Source organism: Schistocerca cancellata, chromosome 1 (assembly GCF_023864275.1).
Source record: "Schistocerca cancellata isolate TAMUIC-IGC-003103 chromosome 1, iqSchCanc2.1, whole genome shotgun sequence".
NCBI lineage: Eukaryota > Metazoa > Arthropoda > Insecta > Orthoptera > Acrididae > Schistocerca > Schistocerca cancellata.
Window position 1 is genome coordinate 870,927,559 of NC_064626.1, and position 16,967 is coordinate 870,944,525.

Genomic DNA, 16,967 nt, shown 5'->3' on the forward strand with positions numbered 1-16,967 from the left:
ATTTATCTCTGGCTTCAGCCAGCTTTCTGTATCTATAACAATTTCAGCTTCGGTGCTTTCTATCAGCGCTTGAAGTTCCGGTACTTTACCAATGCAGCTTCGACAGTTTACAATTACAATACCAATTACTGCTTGGTCCCCGCATGTCCTGACTTTGCCCCACACATTTTGAGGCTGTTGCCCTTTCTGTACTTGCCCGAGGCCATCTAACCTAAAAAACCGCCCAGTCAATGCCACACAACCCCTGCTACCCGTGTAGCCGCCTGCTGCATGTAGTGGACTCCTGACCTATCCAGCGGAACCCGAAACCCCACCATCCTATGGCGCAAGTCAAGGAATCTGAAGCCGACATGGTCGCAGAACCGTCTCAGCCTCTGATTCAGACCCTCCACTTGACTCTGTACCAAAGGTCCACAGTCAGTCCTGTCAATGATGCTGCAGATGGTGAGCTCTGCTTTCATCCCACTAGCGAGACTGGCAGTCTTCACCAAATCAGATAGCCGCTGGAAGCCAGAGAGGATTTCCTCCGATCCATAGCGACACACATCATTGGTGCCAACATGAGCAACCACCTGCAGATGGGTGCATCCTGTACCCTTCATGGCATCCAGAAGGATCCTTTCCACATCTGGAATGACTCCCCCCCGGTATGCACACGGAGTGCACATTGGTTTTCTTTCCCTCTCTTGCTGCCATATCCCTAAGGGGCCCCATTACGCGCCTGACGTTGGAGCTCCCAACTACCAGTAAGCCCACCCTCTGCGACCGTCCGGATCTTGCAGACTGAGGGGCAACCTCTGGAACAGGACAAGCAGTCATGTCCAGCCGAAGGTCAGTATCAGCCAGAGACAGAGCCTGAAACCGGTTTATCAGACAAACTGGAGAGTCCTTCCATTCAGCCCTCCAGAATGTCTTTCGGCCCCTGCCACACCTCGAGATGACCTCCCACTCTACCACGGGTGAGGAGTCAGCCTCAATGTGGGCATTATCCTGGGCAGCCACAGCTGTAGTCCGATCATGGGATGCGTGAAACGAGCTGGCCGTCCCCGACAAACCCCCATCTGGACCCCCATAGTGATGCCCATTGGCAACAGCCTCAAGCTGTGTGACCGAAGCCAACACTGCCTGAAGCTGGGAATGGATGCCAACTCAGCCCGCATCCGAACACAGCAGTTGCAGTCCCTATCCATTCTAAAAACTGTTGTGCAAAGAATGCCTGAACTAATCTACAGAGAGCACAAACTGTTCAACACAAAATTTAAACGGTTATTAAAATACAAGATTGCCTAGTAAATGCAGTAATGCTGCTACTTGCGCACTGCTGACACACTGCTCAGCGGCGGAAGAAGACTACGCAATTTTACACTATTCAGGTACTAAAACGTGATGCTACAACTCGCAAATACTATAATACGCCCAAAATTTATGAATTAAACAAAGCAAGTACCCAAAAACATGCAAAGAAATTAAGAATTAAACTATATAACAAATAAGTCAGCTAAGAGTATACAACTTGCTGCTGGCAGCTGCTTATCCAACGGCAGCAGGGAGCGTACTGGCCATTCAAAACAAAAACAGAAGACAGACGACTATGCGAATTTAGACTATTCGGGTACTAAAGCGAGATGCTACGACTCTCAAATACTATAATACGCCCGAAATTTATGAATTAAACAATGCAAGTACCCAAAAACATGCAAAGAAATTAAGAATTAAACTATATAACAAATAAGTCAGCTAAGAGTATACAACTTGCTGCTGGCAGCTGCTTATCCAACGGTGGCAGGAGTGTGCCAGAAGAACTGACAAAGTCAAAATGGGATCATAAAGCATACTTTGCAATTTTACTAGACTACAGCAAAGCTGAATACAGTGTATTGATTAATAACAAAGTCAAAATTGCCAGACATTTTGATATTGTGGGAGAGGATATCAGGTGTATTGATCTAAAGACTCTGATTCACGAAGTGAACACTTTAGTGATTCTGAGTGCAAAAGCATAGACAGTGAATCTGTAAATAAACAAATAAAAGAAAATGGTATCAAATGGACTCCAAGCAATCATAAATGAAAACAAAAATGTCACTTGAGAAAGTGAACCAAAGCACGCAGAGCTCCTTTTAGATTTAACGATTATGTCGTAACTTCATTTATGCAAACTTTGGTATGACTGATGGAAGTTCAAAAACTTTCTCTGTAAATGTTTTCTTTCTCTTTAAAACTGTACTGAAATTTTAATTTTGCATGTTACATTTGGTTAAAAAAGCCACACATATCGTTAAATACAAATAAATATTTCTGATTACCTTGTTGGCTTTGGTTGTGTGTGCTGTCACCTCTCTAGCTCTTGATCCTTCAGACAGTATTCTTTCAGCTAAATCTTGGTGATAATCTGCTGATTTGTTCAGTAACTTGTTGTTTTGAATCCATTCACTCAGTGTAAAATGTAGTTGTTGACAGGGCAGTGTGGCCAAGGTATGATGCTTCAACATTCTGTCAAACAAAATTTATATAAGAACTGAAGTAAAGGAAGATTACATAATTATATATAACTGATGTTCACAGAGCAAACAAAAGGAAGGCTAAGCAAGGAAAATCAGGGATGAATAGACTGTAGTTAATCAAAACTGAGTGTATAATATCTCATACCTTCCTGTGCTCCACCCCCCCCCCCCCTTTTTCTCCTCCCCAAAAGAGAAAAAAACTTCACATGCAGAATTATGTGCCCAAACCAAAAGTTATACCTTCAACAGAATGTTACACAGGACTATATCTATCAATATTTAATACAAGTAGCACATAACTTTTTAAAAAGTAATGTCAACACTACCATAAATTCTGCCATCCACTTAGCTTCCGTAATAAACTTCCTATACTACTTTCCAGCCCCAATCTCATGTAGCCTGTCCTATTTGAAAGATGAGTTGTGTTGGAGTAGCACTGACCTGCCTTACTGATTATTTTGCAGGACACACTACACATCTGGGGCAAGAATATTATTGAGCCCCTGATGTGTCAGCTGGCCTGTACAACTGGCATGTTGTATTGAATACCATTGCCTGCTTTATCAACCTGCCCCCTCCATCACTATCCATCTTCTTGCCCTTTCTCTGTTCAGCCATACTTATCTGCTGAAATACAATGTGAATGATTTTTGATATGGTATCAATGTTACATTTCCTGCATGCGATCAGTAACCATCATATGTTTGATGCTGACATCAGGCTGACTGACAACAAACTCCTGGTCACAGGGAAGCAGCTACACTACCGGTCTGTGGAAGGCTCTATCATCCATCACTTCAGGAAAACAGTTAGGACACACACGATGTCAATACTACCGCTCTCACCCCCCACTTCTATGCTGGTGGTATCCTCGCCATCAAAGCTCCTTGCCTGCCCACTCCAGATCACGCACCATCACCTGTGCCATCCAACTCCAGTGATCTCTCCACCACCCCTACAACCTCCAAAACTGCCATATAGGCATGTTTCGGCCACCCCACCAAGTGTCAGTGTGTCTTCATGAGTACCACCTGTACAGCACCTCCCAGAGCCAACTCTACTGCTGACAACAACACAACTGCCATCCCCACATAATATTCTGCCTCCATACTTCTCATCACCTCTGCACTCTACGCTTCTTTTTGGTACTGTTGGTGGTTAACTGATACCAAGTCCGAGCAATGTCTGACTGACCGTGTGGTAAGTGGCATCTGATAGTGTAGATGTACCTCCATTGCATCAATTTAGTATGAATAAAGAGTATGCTTGTTTGTGTATGGATTTACATTCCATGTATAATAGAGTGCTACAAGGTGAAGCTGTAATGGACAGTAATAATAGTCTTACCAGACTTTCAATTAAATGTGTTGTGGACATTTGCCTGAACAGTAGCTTTCTGGGTCACTTCTATCAGAGCCAAAGTTCAGTTAAGTTGATTTCTGGCTGAGTGACTTGCAGAAATATGAAATTAAAGGCACATGTCAAAGGAAGAACAGTCATACAAAGAAAAATGTGGTGCTTCACCTTCAGAGATATTTTCTACATTCCTTGTCCCATATGAATGAGTATTGTCCTGGTGGACAGTAATACCAGAAAAGCTGTGAAGAAATTCGCTGATGCAGCAGCTACTGCTGAGAATTACTGTAATTCAGGACATCTAAGATAAGAATTATCTGTGTTTCCAGCACTCATATAATACTGCAACTATGCCACACTGGTTTCACCATCCCATCAGACTGCTCGGTGTGATATTCTGAAAACTGCATATCACACCAGTCTAATTTCATGTTAATCTGCCTATCTGTGTAAGACTATCATACCCACTACCCTCTTTTCTTGATTGATTCAATGTTTCTAAATTACTAGATTTCTGAGGTAGGCTTAAATGAACAGATCACAATTGATTTGAATGCTAATGACAGTACGCCTGAAAATCTCAATATGCATAATGTTGGTGACATCAGTTTTCTAGTTTGCATCCACATTTGAGTATGCTGAATAAATATTGCAGAGTTGTTGTAGAAAGTAAGAAAAGGAGTGACTAGGATTTAACAAAGTGGCTTTATTTTTGCACTTACCAAGGTGCAAATAACAGTAATTTCACAAATCCTAATGTTTTCCTAGTTGAGAAGTAATAATATTTACATTTGTAATATATTTTTCTCAACTAACAAGGTACAAAAGAATTATGACCATATAATAACATTCCTCTAATATGTTTTCATAGTAATCATTGCATAAAGAATTGTGTTTCAAATACATGTAACATGTTTTATGTTTTTCCTGTGAGATCTAATAGAATAGAACAGTTGCAATGTTGTATTTTATTTTACACTTCATCTCTTGTTTAGCATGTCACAAAACATGTTATGGTTGTGATGGCTCAGCACATCTTTACACTCCATGGTTCAACTGTTGTTTTTGCATATTTACCAATTGCAGTGTCATAGCATGTTATACAGTTCAGATGTTGAGTTGTACATTTCTACACTTTACATGCAAAAAGTAAGTGAGCTTCATTTGTGTGGCCAGCAGCAGGAAAAACTAAGCTAACAGTTCATTCACAAGCATAGTGTGTAAAAAAAAGTCTAAGGTACATACAGGGTATGCATTTCAAAACCCAAATACACGGTGCATAATTCATGTACCCAGAGTGTGCAGTATATATAGCTACACATACACTGTAATAAATGGGTACTGTTCCACATATTAACACCTTCCACCTTTTAGAAGGCATACACCCACTCTCTATCACTCAAGTGAATAGTGCAAGTAAAAGGGGATTTCAGACCCACCACCACAAATGATACATTTATCATAATGATGTGACAGTCCAGTCTTCAGCTACACCAGTATGGATCACAAGTCCTCTTGAGTATATCATCTGTGCTAGTGCCATACAAGCACACCAAGTAATCCCCTACCATGAGAGCCCATGTTGCTGCATTCTGTACACCCTCAGCCTGCCTCTATGTAGCACCTCCATTTGTACAGTGTGTGTAGACCCACAAACTGCATGACCCATTTGTCTCATATTTCATCAAGCTAATAACCTTGCAGTTTGACAGCTTAGTTCAATCAGGGCTATCAGTTGCACACGCAGATGTTTCAAACACATTGGGGTGGCACTTTGTCACTTCATACGCATCACAACACTTCAACCAGTAAATGAAGTTGTCAGTTTTCACATAAAGCAACTCCTCAATTTCAAAATGGGTTTTAGCAAACTCAAAATGAAATTGAAATGTGGAGTTTTGATACATCCAAAACGCACATGCTATTGTAAACAGGTTTCAAGAACTGTACTGCAACCTTACCATGCCCAGAGCCAGAAATTTGTTACTGAAGACGGTAGCCCATTTAAAATTTGGCTTGACAATCACTTTTTTCCCATCACAGCATCCATCCCAATGATTGACTGATTTAGTACGTTTTCCCTAATTTTTCCGTTGTCTGACCAATAAGTGAACTATTCATTAATTCATATAAACTCTTACCAAAAGCACACATCAGAGATGACTTTTTGATACTTTTATCAGTAAATGTCTTCAGCTAGGATCGTTGGTGGAATGCAATAATGTAGATGTCTCTACTTCATTTCAACCCTAACTTGAGACATTGCTGGAGATACCTTTAGCGTTTATGCACTTTGTTTTTTCTCCCAGCATTATCATCAGCTTGTGATAGGAGCCATCCCACAGAACTTAATGCTCTGGAAATAGTGAAAAATCACATCATCCAAACTATTAGGATATGTTTAGTCTACCTCCAAAACATACCCTACATTAGAATAATTTGTCACAGCTGAGAGATGTCAACCATTGAAACCCTCCAATAGGTAGAAACTGTTGCTTAGAGGACCCATATAAAGAGTTAACATCAAAGTAATGGACGTAACTTAAATCGATGGATGTCCTATAGTACAATTCATCCATTTGCAGGCTATTTGCCTTGTTATATCTATGGACACACTGGCAAAGTCCTGAATGTATCCTACACTCAAAAAACAGCAGCATGTCAACATCAGTTAAGAGTTCCATTTTGAAGCCTGTGTTTATGAGCATAGTGTCTGACAATATCCCTAGTGCAATGCAATAGATGACAGGAGCCAACATGTACAGGGTTCGGATAAAAATACGGAAACACCAAAATCACAACACATTACCACATCTAATAAGGCATAGAAAATTTATTGGCATTCAAAACAGCTCCCAGTCATCTCAGAGAGGATAAATACATGTCCTGTATGGCTTTCTAGGTAATTTTATACCATCCTTCCTGCAAAATGGTGACAAGCTGGCATAATGATGATGGAGCTGGATAGTGATAATGCAACCTTCTCCCCAAAGTAGACCACTAAAGTTCAATAAGTTCAAGCACCGTGACTGTGGTGATGAGGAGAGATGCAACAATTCATCTTCATGCTCACAGAACCATCCTGGGTGATGCAAGCAGTATGAACAGTAGCCCTGTCACCTTAGAATACACCATCACCATTGGGGAACAAACATTATGTGGTGCATGCCCACATATGCAGCCTCCATAAGTACAGAATTTATATTTGGCACCACTGGCTGGAAAGTACAGTAACAACTTTTCTTTTAAATTCCCAGTAAATTTTAGATCTAATTACAATCAAATTAGCTCCTTCACAGCTTGGCAAGCATAAGAACTCAGACATTACATTTCTTTCAGAGCATTTAATAAGGTAAGACACAATCTTCTTGTTCTGTACACCTGCAGCTTAACCCTTTCGTAGTTGCATTTTTCGTAGCAACTCAGCAACAATAATTTTTTTGCTATCCTATTAGAATTGTGATCAACTAAGTGTATTTATTTTTTGATAATTTTATTGTTGTGATTTAGGGTCAAAAACTATGGTGGTACTTATACCTCTACACACCTTTGTGAGGTATTAAAACAATTGTGGTTAATGTATTTCCCACTTCCCTTTTGTGAGCTGTTATGTGTTGCCATAACACATAAAAAAGTAATAACCAGTGTTTTCTGTTTTTATTTTATGTTCTTTTTTACTTCATTAACAATATTAAAATTTACTTACCACAGAGTGAAAACAATCCCAGAAACTTTATCACACAATAAAGGTATGAGCTGATACAGATCACAATAGCAGAAGTGAAACAATGTGTTCCGACAACAGTTGATTCCACAACAAATAAAAAGTGATTGTTGTAGCAGTTTTCATAGATCTGGTACAGTGTACTACCACAAGATGTCAGGCATGGACAGAGGTGGTAAGATGTTTTCCCAAAAGCTTTGGGATACCCCTAAGTTGGTGGTAAGTATGCTTCCCAAGGACCAAAAATGTTGCACTAATTCTGTGGTAAGTATGCACTGAAGAGACAAAGAAACTGGTACACCTGCCTAATGTCATTTAGGGCCTCTGTAAGCATGCAGAAGTGCTTCAACATGATGTGGCATGGACTCGACTAATGTCTGAATTGGTGGAGGGAATTGACACCATGAATCATGCAGGGCTGTCCACAAATCTGTACGATCTGTACAAGTACAAGAGTGTGGAGATCTCTTCTGAACAGCATGTTGCAAGGCATCCCATATATGCACAATAATGTTCATGTCTGGGGAGTTTGGTGGCCAGCAGAAGTGTTTAAACTCAGATGAGTGTTTCTGGAGCTTTTGTGGCGGGGTTCATAGCGACAAACACTTCGCTGTAGAAACGGCTTACGAAGTCACCGCCACACTTTTAATAGCGGGCCGACCGGTCCGCTGGAACAGTGAACAGAAAGATGAAAACCCAAACACTCTGATTAAATAAAAGTCGGTACTTATCTTTATTAAGGAAGATACAGAAACACAGTAGTGAACTCCGTGTCTACAGAAATCTGTCTAGTTCGAGTCGGAGCGGCTAGGTCAGCGTCGGCTGACGACAAACAACAACTCTGCTGCGATGAACACACAACTGACTAGCAAGTACACAAATCAGTGGTGAGTATACCACTGAGCGGCGAATACAGAACTGTCCTAGCGCTCGCGACTCCAGCGCTTAAGAAGCCAGAAGCCAGCGGTGGCGCGCGCAGACTTGCGGCGATTTCCTGTATCGCTGGCGCTGCTTATGCGGACGGCGTCCGGACTTTGATGCTGCCAACCTTTTGGCAGCGGGCTCGGTTGGCATTACTGGCTAGGATATAACAGGAGCCACTCTGTAGCACTTTTTGACATGTGGCGTGTCGCACAGTCCTGCCAGAATTTCTGAAGTCCATCAGAACGCACAATGGAGATGAATGGATGCAGGTTATCAGACAGGATGCTTATGTATGTGTCACCTGTCAGAGTCATATCTAGATGTATCAGGGGTCCCACATCACTCCAACTGCACACGCCCCATGTCATTACAGAGCCTCGACCAGCTTGAACAATCACCTGCTGACATGCAGGGTCCATGGATTCATGAGGTTGTTTCCATACCTGCACACATCCATCATCTCAATACAATTTTAAATGAGACTTGTCAGACCAGGCAACATGTTTCTAGTCATTGAGAGTCCAATGTTGGTGTTGATGAACCCTGGCAGTGCATAAAGCTTTGTGTTGTGAAGTCATCAAGGGTACACGAGTGGGCCTTTGGCTCTGAAAGCCCATATTAATGATGTGTCATTGAATGGTTCACACGTTGACACTTGTTGATGGCCCAGCATTGAAATCTGCAGCAATTTGTGGAAGAGTTGTTGAATGGTTCTCTTCAGTCATCATTGGTCCCATTCTGGCAGGATCTTTTTCCAGCCACAGCATTGTTAGAGATTTGATGTTTTAGCAGATTCCTGATTTCATAGTACACTTGTGAAATGGTCATATGGGAAAATCCTCACTTTGTCACTACCTCGGAGATGCTGTGTCCCATCGCTCGTGCGCTGACTATAACCCCACATTCAAACTCACTTAAATCTTGATAATCTGCCATTGTAACAACTGTGCCAGTCACTTTTTGTCTTATATGGGCGTTACTGATCTCAGCACCATACTCTGCCTGATTACCTATCCTTGTATTTGAATACACATTCCTTGTATTTGAATACATATTCCTATACCAGTTTCTTTGGCACTTTAGCATACTTCCCAAGCCCCTTTCAGGAACTACTTTGGTGGTAACCATACTTCTCAAGAACCATTAAAATACCGTTGTTTGGTACGATATATACTTCCCACAATCCTGAAGTCTATATTTCACAACAAAGAGAAACTACTGTTGGTGCAGCAGACAGCCACTAGATGCCAGAAGTTTACAGAAGTGGTAACAAATATTCCCTTAAATGCTGTAAGGAAATACTTTCAGTGGGAAGTTTATCTCCCATGGCCCTTGAAAGGGTTAAGCTGTCCAACAGATGGATTTATGCACAGTATGAAAGTAGGAAGAGGTATGATTTAAGGCAGTGTTCTTGTAAAAGGGATGGAATTTCCATTCTCAATTCATTTAGCTCCCATGTGGTTCAGTCCGTTACGAAAGGTGATAATAATATGGGTAATTGCTTGAATAAATACAATACAAATACTCCAGTTTGTGTACACTGACAGCTTCTGTGAAGGTTAAAATTATAATCTTGCTACAGCCAAGGTCATGCACCACTGCTGCGCAGATGATAGCTACAGCGTCCAATTTCATGTGCAGTGCCCAATGACACAAAACAATACCTTCGTTATTCAGTGTAACAGTTTTGACCACACTTGGTGCATTTAACTGATATCAACCTCTGCAATAAACAATTATAAAACCAAATGGTCACAAAAGATCACTTTTGTAATAACTGTCAATAATAAACTTGAAGCAATTGTATGCAATTTGTTGTCATTTAGAATCACAAATTGAACTTAACACAATATCACAAGGATTCGGTCACAATCTCTATGCAGTGTGATGTCACAACAGGACTCTGGCAGTTTCATCACACAATGGGATGAGTGAGTGAAGTGTTTATTCTACTTGTGTGTGTACAGAAGACATGGGATCTAGACATTGGAACTTGTAAGTTCATTAGTCAAACCGGTGAAACTGGGTGATGTATCACCGTTTCGTAGGAAGCACCATTTGGTTGGCTGTTGTGGCCGAGCAATTCTAGGTGCTTCAGTCCAGAACCGTGCTGCTGCTACGGTCGCAGGTTCAAATCCTGCCTCGGGCATGGATGTGTGTGATGTCCTTAGGTTGGTTAGATTTCAGTAGTTCTAAGTCTAGGGGACTGATGACCTCAGATGTTAAGTTCCATAGTGCTCAGAGCCATTTGAACTATTTGAAGCACCATTTGCAGCAAGTAAGGTGTTATCAACAGATCCTGCTAGGGCTTAGTGCACCATGTGCAGAGTTGGTATTGGTAGAATGTTTTATGTGCCACCATTATGGCCATAATGCTGGGAAGTGTACTGAATCTAGGTGGTTCACAAAAAGGTGTAGAATGTACATTAATTGTAGATCTGAGGGTATGAGCTGTTGTAGGCGGATACTGTGTTGTACTTGTTTGTGAATACAAGTTAAAGGTTTCACAATGGCGGATGCAGGAACATGATGTTTGCAGGTGAGAGGCATTGCAGATGTTACTGGAGAAGGTAGTGAAGTTACCAGCGGATAAAACAGAGTTATTTGGGTAAATGGCAATTAAAGATGAGCAGCTAACATCAGTCCAACTGTCTGAGCCCCAAGTAGATCCAGCGGCCGCCAGTTTAATCACTCTGTTTTCTAGTACAGGGTGTTTCAAAAATGACCGGTATATTTGAAACGGCAATAAAAACGAGCAGCGATAGAAATACACCGTTTGTTGCAATATGCTTGGGACATTTTCAGGCGGACAAACTTTCGAAATTACAGTAGTTACAATTTTCAACAACAGATGGCGCTGCAAGTGATGTGAAAGATATAGAAGACAACGCAGTCTGTGGGTGCACCATTCTGTACATCGTCTTTCTGCTGTAAGCGTGTGCTGTTCACAACGTGCAAGTGTGCTGTAGACAACATGGTTTATTCCTTAGAACAGAGGATTTTTCTGGTGTTGGAATTCCACCGCCTAGAACACAGTGTTGTTGCAACAAGACTAAGTTTTCAACGGAGGTTTAATGTAACCAAAGGACCGAAAAGCGATACAATAAAGGATCTGTTTGAAAAATTTCAACGGGCTGGGAACGTGACGGATGAACGTGCTGGAAAGGTAGGGTGACCGCGTACGGTAACCACAGAGGGCAACGCGCAGCTAGTGCAGCAGGTGATCCAACAGCGGCCTCGGGTTTCCGTTCGCCGTGTTGCAGCTGCGGTCCAAATGACGCCAACATCCACGTATCATCTCATGCGCCAGAGTTTACACCTCTATCCATACGAAATTCAAACGCGGCAACCCCTCAGCGCCGCTACCATTGCTGCACGAGAGACATTCGCTAACGATATAGTGCACAGGATTGATGACGGCGATATGCATGTGGGCAGCATTTGGTTTACTGACGAAGCTTATTTTTACCTGGACGGCTTCGTCAATAAACAGAACTGGCGCATATGGGGAACCGAAAAGCCCCATGTTGCAGTCCCATCATCCCTGCATCCTCAAAACGTACTGGTCTGGGCCGCCATTTCTACCGAAGGAATCATTGGCCCATTTTTCAGATCTGAAACAATTACTGCATCACGCTATCTGGACATTCTTCGTGAATTTGTGGCGGTACAAACTGCCTTAGACGACACTGCGAACACCTCGTGGTTTATGCAAGATGGTGCCCGGCCACATCGCATGGCCGACGTCTTTAATTTCCTGAATGAATATTTCGATGATCGTGTGATTGCTTTGGGCTATCCGAAACATACAGGAGGCGGCGTGGATTGGCCTCCCTATTCGCCAGACATGAACCCCTGTGACTTCTTTCTGTGGGGACACTTGAAAGACCAGGTGTACCGCCAGAATCCAGAAACAATTGAACAGCTGAAGCAGTACATCTCATCTGCATGTGAAGCCATTCCGCCAGACACGTTGTCAAAGGTTTCGGGTAATTTCATTCAGAGACTACGCCATATTATTGCTACGCATGGTGGATATGTGGAAAATATCGTACTATAGAGTTTCCCAGACCGCAGCGCCATCTGTTGTTGAAAATTGTAACTACTGTAATTTCGAAAGTTTGTCTGCCTGAAAATGTACTGTTGTCCCAAGCATATTGCAACAAACGGTGTATTTCTATCACTGCTCGTTTAGTTTTTATTGCCGTTTCAAATATACCGGTCATTTTTGAAACACTCTATATGTCAACTGAAGATGTGGTGACTTTCTTGCAGAACCTGGAAACATCAGCAGGGATGGGTGAATGGTTCCAGAATCAGTTGTTATAAGTGACAAACTTATGAATGGTTGGGAGGGCAAACACTTTTGCTTGGTGTACTGAGGCACTGAAAAACATGTAGACATTTGAGTAATTGGAGAAAGGCCTCCTGTAACATTACAGGAAACGAAACAGCATGAGATTTTTATGTGAGCAATTAAAGAGAATCACAAAAAGACATGGAAACAGCAGAAGATAAGTATAATTAATGCACAAACATATGAGTTGAGGGAGGTTGGCGAGGTAAATAAGGTTATACTGCAGGACGCCAAGCATTGGACACTGAGGAGGCTGCCACCCAAACTGTGACAGGGATCCTGAAAGTTCTGTATTCTGCTGTCAGATTGTCAACAGAATTTAAAGAGACTGATGTGGCAATGAGGGTACAAGATAAATGTGGAGTGTGCTGTACTAATGCAAAATGCTATAGGTGTGGACAAACGGGTCATGTTGAGAGACAACACTGCCAGCCTCAGTTAGATGGAAAGGGCAGATGCCAGAAATGGAATGATGGAAGCAATAATAAGAGGTAGACAAGAAGGATAAGGTTTCTAAAATGAAATTTTTCACTCTATTAGCAGAGTGTGCGCTGATATGAAACTTCCTGCCAGATTAAAACTGTGTGCCGGACCGAGACTCGAACTTGGCACCTTTGCCTTCCGCAAAGGCTTAGCCACAGCCTGGGGGTTGTTTCTATAGTGAAATTTTCACTCTATAGTGGAGTGTGCACTGATATGAAACTTCCTGCCAGATTAAAACTGTGTGCCGGACCGAGACTCGAACTTGGCACCTTTGCCTTCCGCGGAAGGCAAAGGTGCCGAGTTCGAGTCTTGGTCCGGCACACAGTTTTAATCTGGCAGGAAGTTTCATATCAGTGCACACTCCACTATAGAGTGAAAATTTCACTATAGAAACAACCCCCAGGCTGTGGCTAAGCCATATCTCCACAATATCCTTTCTTCCAGGAGTGCTAGTTCTTCAAGGTTCGCAGGAGAGCTTCTGTGAAGTTTGGAAGGTAGGAGGCGAGGTAGTGGCGGAATTAAGGCTATGAGGATGGGGCGTGAGTTGTGCTTGGGTAGCTCAGTTGGTAGAGCACCTGCCCGCGGAAGAAAAGGTCGTGAGTTCGAGTCTCGGTCTGGCACACAGTTTTAATCTGGCAGGAAGTTTCAAGAAGGATAAGAACAATTGTTAAATGCAAAAGGGTACCCCAAGTCTGTCAAGTGGCAACCCTATTAAATTTTGATGCAAGGAATATATATGCATAGGTGGAGTGTGTCACAATAGGCATTAGGAGGGGCAGAACACATAGGTTTTTGTTTGACAAAGGGGCATGTGTGTCAGTGGCAAATAGGGACCTTGTGGGTCAGAAGCGATTAAACTCACCATGTTACAGATTACATGTAGTGGGTGATGGAGATATAAAGTCATTAACGTCAGTGGGATTAAGTTTTCAGGTTGGGACAGTTCAGTCTGAATAATGTATGGAAGTAGTGTCTCATGTAAGCAAAGGTTACTATGTGATCCTGAGGTTAGACATTTTGTATGAACATCATGCCAAAATTGACCTTTGGTGATGTGTGATGGAAGCTCATGGGAAAACATTCCAGCTAGGGAAAGCTGCCATCTGTGAAGTACTGTTTCACAGTCTGTCTACCTTAAGGGACAAACCAGTTAAACAGCATACAAAAAGACTAATGCTTGATTCAGATGATATTGTGCCTGAGATGACCAGAAAGAATGTTGATATATTTCATGTAATATAGCTACTAACACAGAATGATGTAATTGATACATCAAATTGTTATTTCATGAGGAGCAATCTACACATAAAGGAAAGATATGGTGAGAAAATGGTACCCGTGAATCCAGATCATGTTGGTGTCAATGAAGTAGGGCTAATAAAGAGACTGTTATTAGCAAATTTGGACATCCTGTAGGACCAGGTGGAGTGGGACACATTGGGTGTAAGCCACAGTTTGCCACAGGCCACCACTAAAACTGCATTTTGTAAGAAGATGGTGCATCTATATGGAACAGGAATGATAGAAATGGAAAACTCAATAATTTAGTTTGAGGACTTGTTTTATCCCCAGGTTTTATTGTCAGCAAAGGGAATGATGCAGCCGGCCGCAGTGGCCGAGCGGTTCTAGGCGCTGCAGTCCAGAACCACGCGACTGCTACGGTCACAGGTTCGAATCCTGCTTCGGGCGTGGATGTGTCCGTAGGTTAGTTAGGTTTAAGTAGTTCTAAGTTCTAGGGGACTGATGACCTCAGATGTTAAGTCCCATAGTGCTCAGAGCCATTTGAACCATTTTTTTGAGTGATGCAACACCCATACCAATGAGAAATAAAGCACCTTTGTATTATAAACCATATTGTAGAGCTTACCCCATAACCAAAATAATGGAAACCCTCAAAAACTTGGGACAGTGCCAATATTTCTCTGTCATGGATTTAAGGAGCGAGTACTGTCAGTTAGAGGTGCTTTCAAAAGATCAACCCATAGACAGTGTTCTCAGTTCCCTAGGGTCATTATCAATACCAAAGAAAGTCTCTTGGATTAAAGAATGCACCAGCAACATTTCAGTGGTTGCTGGTTGGGGTCCTAAAGAGATTAAAACCTTGGCATTGTTTCGTGTACCTCAGTAATATAATTGAAATTTTGAGGGATATAGAGGGACATATGCAATGACTGAGAAAGATTTTTTAAAAGGATGAAGACCACCCATCTGTCACTGAGCATGAAGAAGTGCCATTTCACTTTAGAGAAAGTCACTTACTTGGGGTGTATAATTAGTAAGAGAGGGGTAAAGACAGTCTCAAGATCAATGCAAGTGATACAGGATTTTTCGTTTCCCAGGCTGAGCAAACATCTATATCCATTTTGTGAGACTCACAAGTTACTATAGGAAATTTGTGAAAGGGTTTGGAGATGTGACATTATTACTCATGCAACTATTATAAAAGGTTGATAAGTTCAGGTGTGCAGTAGGAATGTCAAGCCACATTTGAGGGATTGGAGAAACATTTCAAGTCATACACAGTTTTGATTTTCCCAGATTATCCGAAGGGTTTTGTGCTGGCTTGTAACTGATCCAGTCTGGTGATGGGTTGTGTTTTGAGTCAGGAGATGAATGATGAAGAACATCCTATGGCTTATGCTTCACAACAACTCAATAAGGCAGAGATGTTCCACCACAGAAATGCTCTGTTTGATATACTGATTTACATATTTCTGGTGCTACTTCTATGGGAAAATATTCAAGGTATTAACCAATCATGTAGCTCCAAATGGTTATGAGGTCTGAAGGACACTTCTAGCATGCTGATAAGGTGAGTATTAAAACTCAGTGAGTTTGATTATTAAATGGTGCATAAAACAGGAAAGAAGTGTAGAAACACTGATGTGCCGAATAGAAAGGTAGTGGTAGTACAGGCACTGGGACACAGCCTTGCTGAATGACAAACAGTGCAAACTATGGACCCCAACTGCAAGCTGTACATTACACAGCCATGGCTCAACATGTGTGACAGACTGTTACATAAGCCCATTAGGTTGCGGGTGCATGTGGTAGTGCAGACTCAACTCAAGGGGAAATACTGAAAGAAACACAAGATCACATGTTATCTGAGTGCAGGGGATGTTGAGCAACAAACTGAAGGGTAGCAGAGAGGCACTGGTGGAAGTGGAGGAAGCAAGATGTAGATCAATACATAGTGTATTCAATAAAAAGTGTTGAATACTTTGAGAGGTGTTAGTACTCATGAAACCAAGAAAAATAAGTCCAATAAACATGGGCCCTGAAATGCATGCTTTCTGATGTAAAACCAATAAACATGGGTCTGGAAATGCATGCTTTCTGTGATAAACACATGTTTACAGGAGGTGTTCAACGTAGCATCCATTCATGACACTGCACTCCTCTGCCCTTGAGCATAAGGAATGATGCGCCCTTGGAAGTATACCCAGTTGATGTTGTTCCTACTGGCACACATCAAAGATGTGACCCTGTAGTGTCCGCACATTGTTGATGGGCATGACATGTAGAAATTCCTTCAAATGTTCACATAACCAAACGTCTAGGGGATGGGGATTTGTGGAATGAGCAGCCCAAGGTGTGGGATCCTCGACCAGTCCAG

The 16,967-nt window shown here is 42.0% G+C and overlaps 1 protein-coding gene across 4 annotated transcripts in view; it reads right to left on the reverse strand.

Annotated features, from left to right (window-relative positions):
- LOC126190007 (tektin-1) overlaps positions 1-16,967 on the reverse strand; it is a 132,668-nt gene that overhangs the window by 79,016 nt on the left and 36,685 nt on the right. For all 4 annotated transcript variants that reach the window (XM_049930986.1, XM_049930988.1, XM_049930985.1 and 1 more), the window contains one exon: positions 2,307-2,493. In XM_049930986.1, the coding sequence (XP_049786943.1) occupies positions 2,307-2,492 (186 nt within the window). In that variant the 5' untranslated portion in view covers position 2,493. The remainder of the gene's footprint in view (positions 1-2,306; positions 2,494-16,967) is intronic.